The sequence below is a fragment of the Leuresthes tenuis genome, unplaced genomic scaffold, assembly GCF_036924035.1.
Source record: "Leuresthes tenuis unplaced genomic scaffold, fLeuTen1.0.hap1 SCAF_19, whole genome shotgun sequence".
In the NCBI taxonomy this organism is placed as follows: Eukaryota; Metazoa; Chordata; class Actinopteri; order Atheriniformes; family Atherinopsidae; genus Leuresthes; species Leuresthes tenuis.
Genome location: NW_027325373.1, coordinates 14,077,975 through 14,097,631, shown reverse-complemented (window position 1 = coordinate 14,097,631; position 19,657 = coordinate 14,077,975). Strand labels below are relative to the sequence as shown.

The window sequence follows — 19,657 nt, the reverse complement described above, 5'->3', positions numbered from 1 at the left end:
AAAGTCCACGCATAGTCACTTTGCTGAATGCAGCCACATCCTCACCGTGGATTACACAGCCTCGCTCTATCATTCAAGACCGACATCTACCTAAAAAGTAAGTTTTGACAGAGACTTTTGATTCAGTTCTCTCTTTTTACTTCTCAGAGAGGTGTGGTGTCTCCCCCGAATGCCTCGAAGACGGCAGCCAATATTTTTCCTCTTTTTCTAAGCGATGAATCGGGGTCACATAACGGCAGATTATGCCTTGAGGACGCCGCACATTAGATTAAGAAAGCAAAGAACGGTGGACTGAAAGGAATGTCTACCTGCAATCTTTATTGCTGCTCAAAATTTCATCATTGTCCATCAGACTCGTGTTGCTTTCTCACAATCAAAGCGCATTTTCTTCAATCCTAGTAGCATTTTAGTGGTTGTACCACAAGTTGACTGTTAATTTTCTCCAGTGCAATGTCCAAGGAAACGAGACTTTCTGTTTTCTTTTAGAACAACGTAAACAGTTTACACAGGCTCTTCCTTTCCCTCTATATGAATTATATAACTAGAGCAGTCTCCTTCTTATCTGATCCCGGCATTGTGAAATTATTTAAGGAAAGCGATGCAGTTGTGCTTCCTGAAACAGTCAACCAGAAGTTTAGTGACCACCAGATAACCTCTGGGTTCCGACCCCGAGTGTGCAACATGAAAACGGACTGAAATATTGTGAGATTGTCTCGTGAGTGAACGTTTAACTTGTTCTGCGTGGTTTCAGAATTTAACATCACAAAACCATTTTGAAAATCTTACAATCATCGTTCATTGTGCACATTAACCACTATTTGTGGTTGACTAGCAGGGGAGAGAATAGGCTATATTTGGGTTGTAACTCTTCCATGACACAGCTTTGACACAATAGAACATCTGGTCCGATCCTTATCATCCTCCACGTTTCCTCTGTGGGTCCTGGCTTTTTCTCTCCTGACCTTTCTATCTTTTAAAACTGAACTTGTCTGCTTTCTCGCTGCCGCAGTCATTGCCGATCTGCCACCAAGAACACTTCAACCACTCTACAAGCATCTCCACTCCCACAGAGACTGAGGCTCAGCTTTTACCAGAAAACATTAGGAGATGGAGGGTTATGTGACACGGTTTTCCCTGCTTTTGTGCATCATCATTGCAGCCTCGGGTAAGTCTGTCACCTATTGTGAATTGTTTTCAACATTTAAGGTAGATCTGAAGTTAGTGGCTTACCAGCAACAGTGTGCATTTATCGAAAGTGTATAACCTCAGACAACAGACCACAGGCCAAAGGATTTAGAAGATTTCAAACCTCCAGGGGACAGTTCTGTCAAGCTGAAGTTCAAAGGTAGCTATGAATCATGTCCTGCCTTGTGTTCTGATTCATTCCCAAGACATAAAAGGAGCATTATGTGCTCCATGGATGTTCTGCAGAGAGGTTATGCACAGAATCATTGAAATCTCAGAGTAAATGTTTTAAAGTGAAAGATGTCGATGTCTTAAGTGCAATAGACAAATTATTATGACATTGCAAGTTCAAAATAAGTAAGGCTGCTCTCCTGAGACATCAAATCAGCTGGGGATGCATCTATTTGTATAGTTTCTGTCATGTTTTGGTGGTTAAAGAACATTTTATTTGAATTTAGGTGCCAGAAACAAGAAAAGATGTGGATGCTGCTAAAATTCATGTGACTGCCCCTCTGTTGCCCCCTGTCCATTTGCCACATGTGGCTGGCTGCCCGTAACAAATTTAAACCTTTAATCCCTACAAGGTGGTAAACGGATCAGAAACCCTCCCTGTCCCCCCGGCCACAATCCAGCCACACTCTTACCAATGCTCTGCAGTGCTGCTACAGGGTGTTTGCATCCCCACTTTCTGCAGCACCATGACATTCGCTGAGTACATGTGGCCTCATGTTATTCAGTTAATAAAACAGGACTTGAAGAAAAGGAGCTTGTCTGTATTTTACACAAATGTATTTATTGTGCTGTTTTAGATCCACTGATCTGATCTTAGAAATATCAGTTTCAGAACATAAGTTAGAAACATCCCCAGCTAGGTTATATATATATATATATATATATATATATATATATATATATATATATATATGTATATGAAGTAGTTTGAGAGATTAACTGGCATTTTCAAAACTGTCAGTGTTACATTTTTATAGCTTTAGACAAACTGCACTGTGCTAAATTCTGACACGTTAAATGAATGAATAGTTGCATCCTCTTTCTGTTACATGCAAGTTGATTGTAAATGTAAAGCGGTCATTTTTTCTTTGGTCTACAAATGTCAAAAGAAAAATGGACAAAACACACTCCTGTTGTTTAATGCAGTTTTAACATTTACTGTCACCAAAAATGAACTTGCCTGCTTTCGTTGTTCAGCTTTGCTTGAAGGTGAAACAATCACCTCAGCTCCAAATACAATTTTTCCACACTCAAGGTCTGTAAACATACACCAGAAAAAAACAAAGTGGCATTTTCAACTTGCCTTATGAAAAAAAAAGGCTTAATGGTCCTGGCAAGCATACACCGCTGTTAAGATATTGTGCCAGAAAAACAAGCCTGTTTACTAAATCAGGCTTCATTACTGACCTACTCTTTGACAAATCACAATATTGCCTCAAGTACTAAGCATCTTCTCAGCAGGGGTGCTGATGGCAGGGATACAAAGGTATATTTTGGCCAACTGGCAGACCAGTAGAAAATTGACCTTATGTAGCTTCCACTGCAGGGGATTAGTCTTTTTTTTTCTGCTAGTGGAGTCTGCAAGGAGCTGTTTAGCTCAGCCTTAATTGCCTCTGTGAAACATAGTACTGTATATATTCTCAGTGTTTTGTCTTTCTTAAACGAGGCTCCAAGGATCCTTGTTTTCTCTTCTTTGTTGTGCATCTGCAACAGCAGCTTTAGGCGAAGACCCAGAGGGAGATGTGACACTGTTCTTAGATTGCAGCATACACGGACCCTATATGCAGAGTGTGGCATACATAAAGTATATAGTACATAATATAGTAAGTTTACAGTCAGAGATTTTTAAATATGATTTGCCATTTTCTCGGACAAGTTGGGCACAGGCATGAGGTGTGACATACTACAGGAAACAGAATGCTCTAAAAAGAAACTTAATTTGCACATTTCTAGATTGATGGCGAATATGGAGATGTTGTTTGAGGTCTGTTTATTCGATGGATTCCTGGTCACCTGCAAGCGACTTTAGGAGGAGACATGATGTGAAAGCTTCTCAAAGAAAGTAAACAGAAAAAGTAACAGTAAATCAAAAATAGCTTGCAGCCCAACACAAATCCCATGACACACTTGGCCAAAGCAGTGGTATATTGGGTTTTGCTTGAGTTCAGTCTTGCTTTTCTAATCATTTTTTCATTTTTTTCTAAGCTTTTTTTTGTGTGTGTGTGTCAGCGCGTTGACATCAGACTTCTAAAATCGTCCTCTTTTGATGCTTGGTTTGACTGTCCTTGAACCATTAAACTCCCACTGAACATCGCTCCATTGACAGATTTGATGCATAGCTAGTGGATCTAAAAGATTCATAATTTGCATACATAACAGATATATAACAAGTGACCCATGGTGACATCTAAGTCTGAGAATTATAATACTGTTATAATGCATTGATTTATATTGAGACAGAACAGAAAGGAGCTGTCCTTATCAGCTTATCAATTCACTGTTGAGCTGTTTCAATTCCAAAAATGTATTTGATTATTCCATCAAAATTGGTAGAGTCTGTAGTTGGTCTGATTTGCTGGATGGCTAAAAATGTCTTTGGGTAAAACAATGCAAGTATGGCTATCTTGTTCAACAAAGTAGACTGTAGTTCTTTCGTTTTAAGACTGGCTTTCTGTTTGCCTTTCTTCAGCTATGGGCAAAGGAATCCCAAAACAAATCTATTCCTACATTACAACTTGTCAAACTGATACATTTGGTAGTGAGTTCTTGTTTTCATCAGCCCTGGGTTATCTATAAAGAAACCCCAGCCTATGTCTTTAAAAACTATAAAACATCACCCTTTCTTTCATTTTACACCGTGATTATTAAAAGTCTCTTTGTGCTTGGATCATTCGGCCTTTCTCTCTTGTTTACAGCTCATATGAATTCTCTGTGCAGACTTCTGTCAGGCTCCAATAAAACAGACAACACCAGACAGGTCTTAGTTTCACAATGCTGCCTCCCTGTGCTGTCAATTGTGTTAAAAATGTTGCTGTTTTTTGTGATGGTCTTACATGGTCCAGCCGACAGGTCAGCCTATCTCTGAGCACCGGTGGTGCCACAGTTTATCTGATTTTCTTCAGCCATTTAACTGGAAATATTTGTTTGTTAAGATAAGACTATTCATTGGTGGAATTCATTGCTGCTTCATGTTGGTCCAGTTGAATGCTTCCTTTTAAGAGCCTATTTTATGCATGTTTAAGAGTATATAATGATAATAATGATAATTGATTTTGAGGACATGCTAGGAAGGATTGAAATGCTATAATCAGAAATAAATGCTTAATTTTATTCCCATAATCTACATTGCTGCAGTCCCTTTAGTTACCCTTTTGTTCTGATTCAGCTCTACCGTTTTATAGTCTCTTTAAGTCCTCTCTGCCAAAAGTCCAAGTATAATTAGACCAGGCAATTGATTAGGCAGAAATAGCAAAAGGAATGCAGGCGTCCTTTCTTAATTTTTAGGGGGGGGAATTTAAGCCACTGGATAGATGTTATTCAAATATGTTGCATGGTGATGGCACCAAATCAAAAAAGAAAAGACTTGACTAAAGTTTGACATCTCAGGCAGTTCAGAACCACTACATATTGTGGGTAAGAATAACTCCCTTTAGTGTGGCCTTTGGAGTTAGGAAAGTTTTGAAACCTATCTGCAAGCACAAAGATCATGTGACACAGCAAAGAAAAGGCAAACATCTGAATAGCAACTGTATGGTTTTGAGGCATTTAGTGAGGATGATGGAGTACCTTTCCTGATGAACATGGTTCTTTTGTAGCCTTAGGGAATAAAAAGGGACTATTCTAAATGTAAACAGAAGTGCTTACACCATGTTAGTTTATTGGATGAAATATCAACCCCATTCTTTGTCTTTAACGTTGGTGCAATTGTCCTTTAAGACGTTTAAAACAAGAAAATTTCAGTGGAACATATTTTTTCCTTGGTATTGAGTATATCTGTCTAAGCAGCTGCTTATTCGTGGGAGGCAGTCGTATGCAACCTCCTTTAGAAGTCGATTTTCAGATTATGTTTTTCAGACCAAGCACAATAATCGCTATCACATAAGCTGTGGCAGTTGGACACATTAACAATTATCTACGTGTCTGACTGAAGTCTTTGTGATTTTTATCCACTGTGTGTGTGTGGAATTTCCTGGCAGGGAAATAGTGTTGAATATGCCCCCTGCTGCAACAGCCTTCCCAGTGGGATTCAGGCTTCATGATGTTAACAGCCAGACCTCCTGCTGCACTTTTTCCAACCCCCGAGTCTCCCGCCACGGGCTGAGGGAAAAGCACAAAAGTGATTAGCGAGATGCCGGAGAAGGAGGGAGAGCCGTCTGAAAATGAATTTTAAAGAGGGACACCAAGCCAGACAGACAGACACACAAACAGAGATAACAAAATTCATAAAGGCTGATTCATGGAGACAGTGAGGGAGTGGGGGGTCAAATCTGTGTGACTGTCAAAGAGCAGATAAGTGGTTCAGAGGAAAGATTTGGGAGAAGAGAAGTTGAAAAAAAAAAAGCTTGAAATATAAGAAACAGTACAAGTGATAAAAGAGCGAGAGAAATGGGGCCCAAGTGAAGTTATAAGACAGAAAAAGTGGAAAAAGAAAGTGCAATTAAATGAGAACACTATAAAAAGAACACTGATGCAAATAAGAATTTGTTCGCTGTCAGAAATGAGGTGTGATGAATTTCAAAAGAAAGAAAAAATTACAAAAATATGACTGAGGTTTCTCAGAAGTCATGCTATAGTAAAAAAAAAAAAAAAAAAAAAAAAGAGGAAGAGAAGAGTAGAAAAAAAAGTAATGTTATAAATGGCTTTGAGAGTCAAAACAGTCCACTTCCCCTGTTTTACTGTAGTGAGCCAGCTCTGCCTGCAGTCAGACTGGGTGGCAAGGAGACGCGACCACTTGTCGCTGCCTCAGACCGATTTCAATCTCCTACAATGTGATGCCCCTCCCAAATAACAATCCATTTCTGACTGCCTTGCTTTTCCTCTGTTTGAATACAGAAAGCAGTGAGGGGGAGCCTCACTAACACTATGTTCCTCTCTACTGTTTTTTCCCACATGATTTTTTTTTGTTTGTTTTACGGTACAATGTTTGACCGATTACCAAAGTAGTCTTAATAAGTGATGCTTTTTGTGGGATCTGAACACAGATTTTAAATGTTTTACAGTGTTGGAGATTCTTGTGTTTCTTTTCTCCATTTTTGTTCATTTTCATTTCATTCAAGTTGTCCACCCCCCCAAACAAACTTGGAAAAAGTTTGCACATAACTGTTGATCATATGATATAAAATAAATAATAATTTTAATCTACTGAACCTCAGCCTTTGTCTGAGTTCACATGGACATCATTACGAGATTACAGTTAAGGTCTTGCACCCTCGGGGTCCAGTGATTTTCATTATTCTGCTGCATGCGCAGTAATGGCTCATTAGTGGTGGGTGAGATAAATGCCTCGTCAGCATGGAGACCACTTGTGCCCTTGTCAACATGCCTGCTGTCTGCAAAGATAAGGCATGGCGATATATATTTCTTATCTGCAGGTCTGTCTGCCCTGGTCAAACCTGGGGTAGAAACAGTAAATGTACCTGTTTATTAGGATGGAATGTTGAAGGAGGACCATCCGTGGCTCTGCTAACTCACCTATGCCTTGGAGACCTAAGTATCTCTTTAATTTGACTAAAACTTAATTCACTTGTGGCTTTATTTCATCATTATGCAGGGCAGAACCAGACCCATTTTAAATGTCAGAATATGAATAAAATGTTCTCAGATGAATTGTTCTAAAATACTTCAAGTCAAGCTTTTGCACGAACAAAGGGCACGATCTCTGTATTTTCTTTTGACCTAAATGAAATCCCAAGAAAACTAATTTGTGGAATCAGGGATTATTATTTCATAAAATGTGCTAACATTTGTTCTGAGTACTTGACAACTTTCCCAGAACAGAAGATTTTCTTTCGAAATAGACATCAGGGATGACTTACATTTAAGCAGATGTAGCAGATCATTGCTTCCTTTCTCTTGGACAGATACAGTGCTCCCTGCTGACATCTGAAAATCTGAAAAAGTCATTGCAGAAATGCAAAACTCAGGACTTCTAAATATAAGTGTTTAACCCAGTGGATGGTAGACAGCTTTTAAAATCTTCAATCCTCACATTTTCTGAGCTATTAGAAAAAGTCTTGTTGAAGCGTGAGGGTAGATGCTCATCCAACAGCCAGTAAAGAGCCTCCACAGCATCAGTCAGTGAAGTTATTCATATTTCCTTTCCACATAAATCCCTGGTTGAAGCAGTTTGCCTTCAGAATTTTCTGTCAGAAATACTATTGGAAGTCATATGACACACAGACTCTGTGGAGGAAACAGCTTGTATTGGACAAGTGGCTCCAACCTTGTAGGTCGGGGTCTCAATCCTAACAATTCCTACCATTAAAAGTTCAACCCCTACAAACAGCAGGGGGGGGAATAAGGTTTTTAAATTAAATGAGCAAATGAGCCCTGGGGTTGTATTTTGAATGAGGGCAGTCTTTTGTTTTTAGTCCATGTTGACTTACTATTTTGGTTTAGGCCCTTAAACTACTTGGCTAGTTTTAGGAATATATGAGGTATAGTAACAATGGACCCTTTCCCATCTATTACCATGTAAGATAAAACCTTTTTGATTGGGGACCCTGAAAGCAAAATTTCATGTGTATTTATTTCCAAATTCAACATAAGTCAGCATTTTTTAAACATTTTATTACAAGAAGCTGGGTCCCATATGCTCCTAGCTACACCGGCTTCACAATTTCATGCTTCAGCTGCTACTGATAGACACAGACTGAATTTGTGTATAGTGAGGGCGGCAGAAATTGCAGCTGTGTTGTATAATGGCAGAGCTGTGTTAGGTGGGTAGTTTTCCTCTTGATTCAGGTGCAACACTGGTCAGTCTGTATTTAGAGAGCTGAAATGTCTCTGATGTCTGTGTTTGTGTGTGTAAGACTAGTGTGACGGGAAAATCTTCAGTGGATTTGGGCTCTGGATTTTTCATTTGCTGGCATTTCTGTGATATGTCAGTAAGCAGAATATTGGAACCAAAGAAAAAGCCTTGACGGATCATTTTAATCTCAGCTCAAACCCTATAACCACAACATATCACACAATCGAAGTCTGGATACTTAATCATCTTATCACGGATGCTGTAGGAAATAAATTCAAAGTTGTCGAAAAGCTCTCCCTCTTGTGCAGACATGTCTATTAGTTAAACAGTAAAAATGAAATCATAATGTCGAAGCTGTCCCATCGATCTCTGTAAGATGATACAGAACCTTTCTGTTCTTAGAGGCAGAATGAACTGTGTGGTACTCATTGGAGGTTCGTTAGCCTCAGATTGAACCTCCACTTTCCATAAATATGTTTAGAAAATACGATAGCCTTCATTACTATGCCGCAATCATGTCGGAAAACATTAATATTTACTGGCGAAAAATCAGTCATGAAAAACAAGCTAATCTCTTTTGGCTCTACATGAAGCATATGTTTTGCAAAAGCTACATCAATCTTAAATGATTGGGAGCAGCCACTGCGCACTGAATCTCTGAAGGCCTCAGTCTGCTTTGGTTGCACATGGTTTACATGGAACTGGCTAAATTAGTCTGTCTATCTACCAATTAACTCTCAGATGATAAATTGTGTTTTGTTACTGTTCCCTCAGTATACTGGTGGAAAATGTTACCACATAAGTGAATATAGAAGACTCAGTAACTGGTGGTGCATAAAATATTATAGATAAAATGAGCAAATCGCATATACATATATATATATGTGTATATCTATATATACACATATATATATGTATGTAGGCTGTACCTTTTTTTGGCAGAGGGAAACAAAGAAATGACTAAATACTAGCAGCAGACAAGGCAGAACGTCGGCCGGTGAACAATGCAGCTGTTGGAGTTGCTGTTCCTCTAGCCGCCGACAACGATGAGACGACGGACGAATGGCTCCCAGAGGTGTAAACAGAGCTAGTGTGAAGACAGGCTGTCTCCAGACCAGCTATCACATCCTCAGTTCCTCTCCAGCAAACACTGGAAGCAAGACTTGGCCCAAAGACAAAATGTTTAAGCTTTTAATCTGACAAGACTAATCGGCATTTTTTTAAAATTTTTGATAGCATTTCAGGTCTGAGAAGATGGAGGTGAGATGGTCAGGAAGCCTGTGTGTTGCATGGAGTGTGTAATGTGTAGTATGCAGGGGTGAGAGGCCAGGGGACAGTGCAGGCCCCTGCAGAGCACTGATAAGAGTTTGTTTACCTTCCTGTGGATGGTCAGGCCTCAATCTACAGTCGCGGAAACGCCGGGACAATAGGTGTGTGTGTATGAGTGTGTGTATGTGGAGTCAAGAGAGAAACTTTAGCAAGCCTTGAAGCTCCCCTTTCCCTCTCCGACTAACTCCGATAGGACTTTGACCCTCCCTCCGCCTTCCCAATCATGACTCTGTCGCCCGACTCTGGACACAAACAGTTTACTCTATCCCAAGGGACCATGGGAGACAGTTGGTCTTGACGTTGTTTGCTGCCAGGGTTTCCCCTTCTTTTTTTCTTCCCTCTCTCTCTCTTTGAAAAGCTGCCATCCAGATGCAACTGCCGCAAGTTTTCATTTTCCAACTGAACTCTTGACAAGTAGCTGATGCTATTTTCCACTTTGACTAACAATTAGAGGGGGCATGAAAAACAGGGCATGAAATTAAACCTGCCCACTTACTTTTCCCGAGGTGAGTAAAAGCTCACCTAGCTAGTCATTGAGTTGCAAGAAGTCGATCCATTGAATCTAAATTGACATTTGGTAAAGGGTGATAGAAAGTTTAAATTCAGCGGCCTGTGTTTGTCAGTCAGACAGCAAGCCTTTACCTAAAACATAATGAATAAAGAATTTACAAATCAGATATATCTATGGTGGCCAAAGAAAATGCAATCTTTGCTAATTTTTTAACAAATAAAATCAATGTTAAAAATGCCAGTGACTTGTTGTATTTGTTGAAGACAGGTTTCTGACTGTTGTCAGGTTATGATCCCTATCACAGCAGTCTACTATAGTTCAGTCAATTAAAAATGCAGCAGAAGCCTGCTTATTGTTAAGATGCTGACACACTTGAAGTACATAAAAAATGTAACTGAGCTATTTTTTATGGATATACTTCTGCATTTTCTTCCTCATTTTTATTTGTTTTTTTGAACTGGTGGACAGTTAGGGGCCATGATGCACATTTCCAGGAAGTGTTAGAGCTTTTGCACTATCTTAAGCTGTCCCATCAAATAGTAGACTGGCTAATGATGGATTGAAGAGGGATGGGGAAAACTTGATTGGGATGACCAAATTAAATCAGATATTATAATTTGAAAAGTGCTTAGACACAAAGTCTGGAAACGTAGGTCTGCTAGTATGTAAATTAAATGGAACAACAAAAATGTTTTCCTTTGTTCAGTTAGCTCCAAACCACAACAGGTTTTTTGCTGGCATCTGTTGACTGTTGCCTGTTTATGCCAAGTGTTTTATCGTGGGTTGATAGCATGAAATAAAGCTTGTGGGAAAATTTCTGCTAGGCTTATAATACTGCCATTGGTGCATAAATTATATTAAAAAAACACATCCCGAAGCATTAATCGCAACAAAATGCCAATTAATCTGCATTTCTTGTTCTCTTGTGCATTCACAAAGACTGTTTGGTCGGGTGGTTGTCCCAAACTTTTTATGGTAAATTAGTTTACGTTATGGATTTTAGCAGGACAACTTTTTTTTCTCTTTAAGGATTAATCACCCCAAAGTATATCAGAAGCAGATCTCCTGGCCTCTGTTAATCTACACTGCTATCTTCATAATTATGTGGGTCTCCCAGACTGTGAAACTTCACTTAAGAGGTTCAGGTTGGCATCCTGAATTGAAGTGTATTTACATCTAAAAAAACAATGGTGATAACACTTTGATGCCTTAATGGAGAAACTGTTTATGGGGTGTTGTTGGTATGACTGGTAGCCTATAGAATATAGAAATTAACATAAATATTACAAAAATGATAAGATGTCACACAAATCACAGGCTGAAATCTCTAATGGAATGTTTTTTGGAAAACTTTTGAGCTCTGCTTTGTGAGGCTTACCCCTATGTCCATCCATGCCATTGATATGACAACATCGAATGCAACAGTTTGAACTAAAGATAACAGAGTAGGCTTACAGACAGAAACAAACAAAACAGTTAATATGAGTTGATCCTGAGATGTCTTAAAATGGCCACAGTTGCAGTGGTAGCTTAATGGTCTTATGCACAATTGAACGCATGAGGGAAACGGATGTCTGTCATTTGGTGAATCAGCCTTCTATCTTCTTCTGGAATGCATTGGAGGTTATAAAAGCAAAAGAAGACAAATCCTTGACACATGAGGGAACCAGATGGGATTTTTTGTCCCTCTCATTTTATTCATCGGTTGACAGTCCCTCAGACGTGTGTTTGAAATGGTGTCATTCTTGCAGAAGTCTGGTTTCACTAAAAGCTGTATTTTACAATCATCTAATAGATTTGTATTGATTTTGGCTGCATACCAAGACCCCTTGTCTTCTTATAATAAGATTTCAATCAGTTTGCTGCAAGCATTTTAATTTAGTCTGCAGTTATTATAGCAACTGTAACTAGTGAAAATGTAGTTGCCCAAAGAGTTAAAGCAATCCTTAGAGCCATTTTTTTCCCATGAATTGAGCCCATTTACTGTCTTCCCAAATGTTTTTTTACTCATATCTACCAGCGATACTTAACGTTTAAATGGAAATCCCTGACATCCATAAATGCATCTTCTCATGGAATGGGAAATGGAGGGGACAGATATGAGTAGATAAAGAGGACAGAGGACAGAATGGCTCTTCTATACCTCATTTACCAGCAAACTACTTAGCGGGGCCATTGGCATTTCCGGTGTCAAAGGGGCAAAATTAATGTTCCTCATATGCTATGGTGACTCGTTAAAGGAGACTCATGACACATGCATCTACATCTAGCGTGATTTATGCCAAGACCTCTTGCGTGACAGTCATGGGCCGTTGAGTCTGTCAACGGAACAGGAGAGAAATAACTTAATGGATGTGGATATTTAGCAATGGACAACGAACTGGAGGCCAAAATAACAGGAAGACAGCCTTGACCTCTGAGGCAAAAATGGGGAAAGAAAGGGCAGCGTGGCATGGATGATTCTCTATCTTGATTGAAAAGAAAAGCTGCAGTTATAAATGGTGGAGCATAGTTCCACAAATGACCCCCCCCCCCCCCCCCATTGGTGGGAATTGGTGGGAAATATGTAATTAGTTTGACCAAAAACATAAGAAGTTTTTCTCCCTTGAAAGAGGAAAAATAGGTTTGACAAGGCACATACAAAAGATACATCACTTCCAAAATGTTAATAAGTAGCATTTAAGAGAATAAAGTGTGACAAACACAGATGATGTAACTGCTCATATTTAAAGCAGCTCTTGTGTCTGCAGGTTGTAATGTGAGTCACAACAGTCAAAACAAATAATTTCATCAAAGTCCAACATACTTGGATAGTTTCATAGTGGGGCCAAAATAATGAAAAAAGAAAAGGGAAAAGTATGTGCTCCTGTAACAAATTCTGGCTCCCTTTGTTTTTCTGTTTGCTGCATTCATCTTTTTCTATCCTATTTTATCTTTATCTTCGTCCACTCTCCCCCACCGGTACCTATGACATGGCCTTAACCAAGGCCTTTCATTAGTGCTGGTTCTAAATATGGGGCATCCGGTTAGCGTTCCAATCTTTGAAATGTCCCATTAACCCTTTCCTCTGGTTTACACCACATCTCCTCTCTCTGATGAATGGTGGCCTTTGGGTAAACAGATCAAATACATCATAAAAGTCAGTGGAGCGGTATGTCATGCAGCATTTGCGTACTAAATTAGCTGTTTCGGTTATGGTATCACACTTCAATGGCAGCAGTTTTTGGGCTGATTTAGGCCTGCATCAGGCATTTATTGCTGATACTCATCTTACTCCTGATATGCTTATGTAATTTTGAGGTGGATGATGGTTCAGACTGATAGCATGAAAGCTCTTAGGATTGCAAAGCTAGGTCAAGATGGGCTTTGTAGTGAGGTCCAAATCCAGGTTAGAAATAATCTCAAGTTTGGCTGTTTTGGCTCTGATACCAAATACCTGCCTTAATCCTCTAGTCAGACTCTTTACAGTGATCTCTGATTGAGTAGAAAAAAACAACAACTTTTTTCCGTAATTTTACATTATACTCTGTTTCTACAATTCTTCTTCAGAAAAGAAGTACTTCACCGGTGAATAGTTTGCCTCTGGAACTTTGGAGACTCACTCAAATCTAACACGATATAACATACACACACACTCACACACACATCACCCAGGTCAAACAGCAGGCATTTCTAACCAACTTCACCCATGACCGCACAGCCTCGACTTGATTAATTCAGCCTCCAGAGACATGGATCCCTAGGTTAAACAGCAGCCTCATAGCAGAGAGCCAAGTGAGCAGGTTTGATGGATGACTGCAGCCCAGTGTCCTGACACGTCTGATAAACGTGCAGCGGCGGGTCTGCTTTTAAACAATATAGTTCTACCCTCACATTTAACATTCATACTCTGCAATGAGGGGAAGCTTTCAGTATGATTAATAACAAATGTTGCCCTCTGCAGACAATGGGTCTGTAATATTGCAGGGTTTATCTATCTCTTAAATGACGGCTTTCTGGCTTTTACACATTTAGGTTTTCATTCACTGGTTGTTTGTGTCACCACATGAGTATTTTTACAGATAGACTTAAATCTTGCATTACTTGAAATTTTTCATATTAGACTGGAGAACACAGGACATTTTTTATTAATGCTGAAGTCAAGAGAATATTCTTTATTACTTGACCATTCTGCTGACATTGTTTAACCATTTGCACTTGATTTATTTCAGCCACAAGCCAGACTTGTGATCCAAAGGATGCTAAGGACAACTCATTGATGTACATAAGGGAGATGGAAATTGGCTGTTGGACCAATTTTGTCAGAGAAGACAAGGCAGAAGTCCACATCCTTGATCTAGACTCGGTAAGCATGTCCAAGTTGTACAAGTGAGATGCTGAGCAACTAACCAAAAATGAACAAGTGAAGTGAAAAAATTGGATGTATCAAGAAAAGTCTTGTATTTCGAATTTCTGAAGTTGAAAAGTTAAAAAAAAACAAAAAAACAGTGCTACTACTATCTGTCAGGCATACCTTGCTTATCATTTAAATCCCTGACTGCCATTGTGTGACACGAGTGTTACTTACTTCATGCTCATTCATCATATGTTTCAGTTGACAGGATAGTATGTAAAGTCTAGCCATGCTGTAAAGACAGAAGCAGAGCACACATGTTCACCTGAATTTTATACCTTTATGTTGTTACAAACACACACACACACTCACACAAAAAGAACTGTTTGGAGAGTGAAGCCGATTTTCTTTTTTTACTCATATTGACCTGGTACTGTCTGTGTTGCTGTGATGTGGCGCAGCATTAAATTTGAGGAAAGCTAACAAAACAGATGCAGGGAAAGAAACTGCACTCACTTTAGCATTCAATCTTACAGTTGTTTTTATTTATCATGAAAGCAATCACAGGTTGAAAATATGAGACTTACTACTGAGAGTTTCTTGATACTGCAGACAAATATGTGATGATATCATGGTTGCTTCTTATCTAAGGCTTTATTCAGATATACCTTGGATGCATTAATTGAACAGTAATTATTAGCAGTTTCTAAAGATAATGATGTTTTAAGTGTATGACTTTGCATCAGGGAGTTAGATTGGAAACACCACCTACTTTTTACTATCATTTTCATACATATTAATAAACTTTTTTATACATATTTTGGAAACTTGTAAGGTACCTTTAGTATGAGTGTGTACCGCTGTGTCATCTGCATACATCACAGACTCCATGACACAGATAGGAAATCATTGATGTACAAACTACAGGTCCCAGTGCAAGGCCTTGTGCTACTCCCTAGCAATCTAGGCTCTTAACAATGGCAATTTGATAATTGTTTGACCATAATATAGGCATTCATAAGAATTTGTGTCATTATAGAGTAATTGTATTTGCTAACTCCAAAAGAAGTACTGAATGATTAAAGGCCTTATAAATGGCAATGAACATAGCTCTCACAATCTCACATTTTTCGAGATCAGCCTTGATTACTTTGAGGAATTAGCTTAATGACATTTTGGTAGAACTGGTCTACTTGGAGGGAGTCGATTTTGTGGAAAATATTCAACCATCTTTTTTTCAGTAGTTTTTTTCTGTAACTTCTCCAAACAATAATCTGATAGGTCTGATCTGGCTTACTATCTAGCTTCCCCCCTTTTTTTTGTATACAAGAGCTTTAGTAGCATTTCCAGTACCAAATGTACTATATTGTCTTCCAGTGAGTAATTATGGTGGAATTTATAAAAAATATGATGTCAAGATATTTTTACTGTATTCAAGTTAAACTTACAGTATGCACACTTTTACACTGACACTGAAATAAGCCCTCCAAACTATTCTCCCACACCATGAAACATAAACACACAGACACTTCATTCCAGCTTTGTCAGCCAGATAACTAGTTAAGACATTTAACAGACACCAGGCGTGATACTACGAGGATTTATCAGCATGTCAGTTGTTTCAGGCCTCTATAACTGACAGTTCTCCAAATTTGGCTGTTTTTTAAGCATTCCTTTTTCAGCTAAACACACACCATATGTGCAGATAGTATATTAGGTCATTATGATTTCTAAACTTTTCTCTTGGGAATGACACAAAAACTAGCTTGAGAAAACTTTTTATCTATATGCTGTGTTAAACACCATTCTTCACTGCCCAACACTTTCGGTCAGCTCACATTAGTCATTACTTTATCAGCTTGCTGTCTTTGTTTGCATCTTCTGTTTCTTTTATGTGTAGTACTTCCACAAAACTTTTGTATAGCAGCTGTTTTTTTTTATTCCCTATCTGTTTTTATTTTTCTCTACACTGATATGTCTTCCTCACTTGATGGCGATTATTAGGAGGGAAGCAAACGTGTTCAGTCTGGCTGTGACATTGGATGGTACAATACATACATATGCCTACCCATCCACCATTTTTTCTTTCTTTAAATGAAAATGAGCTTCCAGCATCTTCTAGGAGAGCCAGGCTTATCTGGCCTATATTTTCTAAAGCATTTTGTGATGCTTAATGTATCAATTTCTATGCTACACAAACACACTAATGTAGCTTGTTGATAACCCATTCTGTAAGAGGTGTGCTTCCCAACTTAGTTATTTTTTAAATAAGACTGCCAATATTGTGCAAGCAGATTGCTTTTGCCTCAGAGAGTGGGTTACTGGCACAAATGTGTCTGAACCCTTGCGCCAAGTCTTTAGTCTTATTTAATAGACTGAATTGGTGGTTTGATGACAAAACAGATTTAAATCATATTAGGAAAGAACTCATTCATTTTCTAAGTTCTTGGGGGAAGAAAAATGCCAGACACATTATGTTCTGTGGGAGAAAATGACAATTTCATTGCTGAAAATTCACTTTTACATTATTTGAACTCAGTGTGGGGTTTGAGAGAGTTCATAATGAATTTGGCCTGAGATCTGGGTGATACAACGAACATAGTGCAGAGTTAGCATATTGTTTTCTCTTGTGAGATTTGGAGTGGATATTTTGTCATATTAAACAAGAAAAAAAGAAAGCAGATATATGAAGTCTTTGCACAGACCCTTATCTGTTCTTTAGAAAAATATTGCAAATACAAAGGAGGGGGAATAAACAGTCCAGTCAGGAGGGAGATTTGCTCTTGCGTATCCCTTCCTTTGTCCTTTAAACTTTCTTATCACCTTCTAACCCATCCCTTTATTTTCATACTGATTTACAGCCTGCCAGGCATTTTTGACTCTGACAATTTGACCACACAGAGAATTATAGCTGGAGCATCAAGGGGCTGCACAGGCCAGGATAATTCATTGGGAGGGGCTGCTTGTGCAAGACCCATTGATGTCACACACTGGTCTGGGTATATAGTCAGAGTCTTGGCACAAGGCCGAGACTAGACCAACGGAGCCAATTCAACTTAAGGGAGTGAGTCAAAAGAATAACTGGAAACTGCATCAGCAAAGGCCCTTCAAAAAAAAAAATGATTCAGAAAAAAAAGTCTGAAAAGGAAAACAATTGTATCTTGAAAGCACAGAAACAAAAGAAGCAAAGGTGAGTGATCAGGGTCAGAGTTCAAGCATAAAAGAATGAAAGTCAGAAAAATAGACAGTGAAACAATGAGGCTGGTTAGAAAGGAGTATTTAAGGAAAATGCCGCTGAGGTGTCTCAGGAAATGCCATTCATTCATTTGTAGATGCAACACCATTGAGGTAAATCTTTAGAGGTATTTCTGTGCGGTTGCTGTGGTAATGCAAATCAAGACCTTGGTAGAGATTCTTTTTTTAACATCTTTGTCAGTTCTCAGGGCAAATTATCCATCTTCTTTTTTTATACTAAATAATCTGCTCAAAAGATGGAAAGCAAGCCTCTTATCAAAATGTTATTACCTGTGACTCCCCTTGCTACATTCACACAGTAGCACGCAGAATATAAATAAATAGGTAGAGGCACATGAACAATATTTACATCAGTATGTAATATTTTGTGGTCATCTCCAGTGCCTGAGGCAACGTGCATAAAATTCTGATCCGTCAACACATCATTTCTCAACACCCTTTTTCTCTGTTTTTATTATCTGTGGTATTATTTCACATCCTTCTCTTTTCCCGATTTAATTATTCTATTTCTGGTTTCCATGACATTTGAAGATGCCCAGATTAATTAATGTGGGATTGGGTCCATCTTTCTGTAAAAGGAAAAACAACTAAAAAAACCCAAAATGCACCAAATATGAGTGCCATATTATGATGATGGACAGAGCAGAGTATTGGAATATGTAACAGCTCTCTGCATCATATTTCCTTCTGATCCTTATTGCAAGAAAAAAGTAACAGTGAATACATGCAATTTTTACATGTAACCAGACTACTTGTCCATTCAGTAACATAGATCAACATCTTCACAGCTGGGCTTGCTGTGCCCTCTTTAGTCACTCTTTTTCAAAATAGGGACTGAACACATTTATGACGTGGAGTCATTATACAAGACCCTCAATGCACTGTTAGAGTGTGTCTATTTTTCATCTGTGTGTGATGACACATCCCTCTGTCTGTTGCACTCAGCATCCAAACATCTCCTTCAGATGCATCTGTTCTTGACTCGCTAGCAATTTGTTTACTGTCTCCTTAGACTTAATTTGCTCTGTACGAGTTTGAAAATCTCCATAACTCAGGCTTAAGCTCACAACCCACTCTGGCAATATCAGATTGTAAGAATTAGGGATTCACACTGTGTCCTCAGCATGCTCATTTACTCCCCAACAGGCCTGGTCTGAATACAGTTTTACATGCTAGCACAAAATAAAGCATTTAGTTTTAAAAAGCATGCAAAATCGATGAAAGCCAAAATACATATTTATGAAACTTTCTTCCTAGAAAATCCTCACACTAAAGTTTTTTATTTCCCCCCTATCCGAGTTTCACTACTGACTGCAAATCCACAACTCTATTATTTTTTCCAAAAACCAATAGTCTTTGAGCCATTAAAAAAAGAAGGAGTAATTAGTACTAGGATTTATTGCTGTTAAGTTAGATTGTAAATAAACATCTCTGAACTGAGCGTTATTACACCGCCACTCACCACCATTTGCATCCATAAAACTCAGCAGTTCCAGCTTCAACCCACACACACGTAGAGCATAATTAAAAAGGACTCATGGAGCAAATGTGTTTTTGATTGGCAAATAAAATCAGAACTGTGTTGCAATGTAGTTGATGAGAAGTTACATTATATGATAAATTGTGTTAATGGGTTTTTATATAGTATGTTATGATAAGATTAGTAGAATGTGGGACAACACATTAAAATTTCTAATAAATACATAGAGTGATGATACAAATTCTACAGGTTTCTCGTCATGCTGCATCTCATAGAGGGGGTAATGGTGGTAGTTGCTGGTTTTAGGGTATGATCTACTGAGCTCCATAGGGTGTGCCTCATTAGAGATCTACACAACCTCAAGCTCCCAACAAATCTAGATTCAGGCACCAGTTTCACTAGATACAACTTTACATGTGTTCTTACTGTGCAAGAGGGCATACATGAGCTTGTCTGAGAGCTCACACTGGCACATGCGGCAAACTGACAGGAAAATACTCGACAGTTTTACTATTAAACTCAGAAACAGACTGCAGGCAGCAGGTACCAATCCCTCTTTTGAGCACAATCACGTTGTGAGTC

General features: G+C 38.7%; 1 protein-coding gene across 1 annotated transcript in view; it reads left to right on the top strand.

The window, feature by feature from the left end:
- eng (endoglin) overlaps positions 1-19,657 on the top strand; it is a 39,645-nt gene continuing 19,988 nt past the window's right edge. The window contains exons 1-3 of the mRNA XM_072371444.1: positions 1-97; positions 1,010-1,165; positions 14,219-14,352. Of these exons, the coding sequence (XP_072227545.1) occupies positions 1,108-1,165; positions 14,219-14,352 (192 nt within the window). The 5' untranslated portion in view covers positions 1-97; positions 1,010-1,107. The remainder of the gene's footprint in view (positions 98-1,009; positions 1,166-14,218; positions 14,353-19,657) is intronic.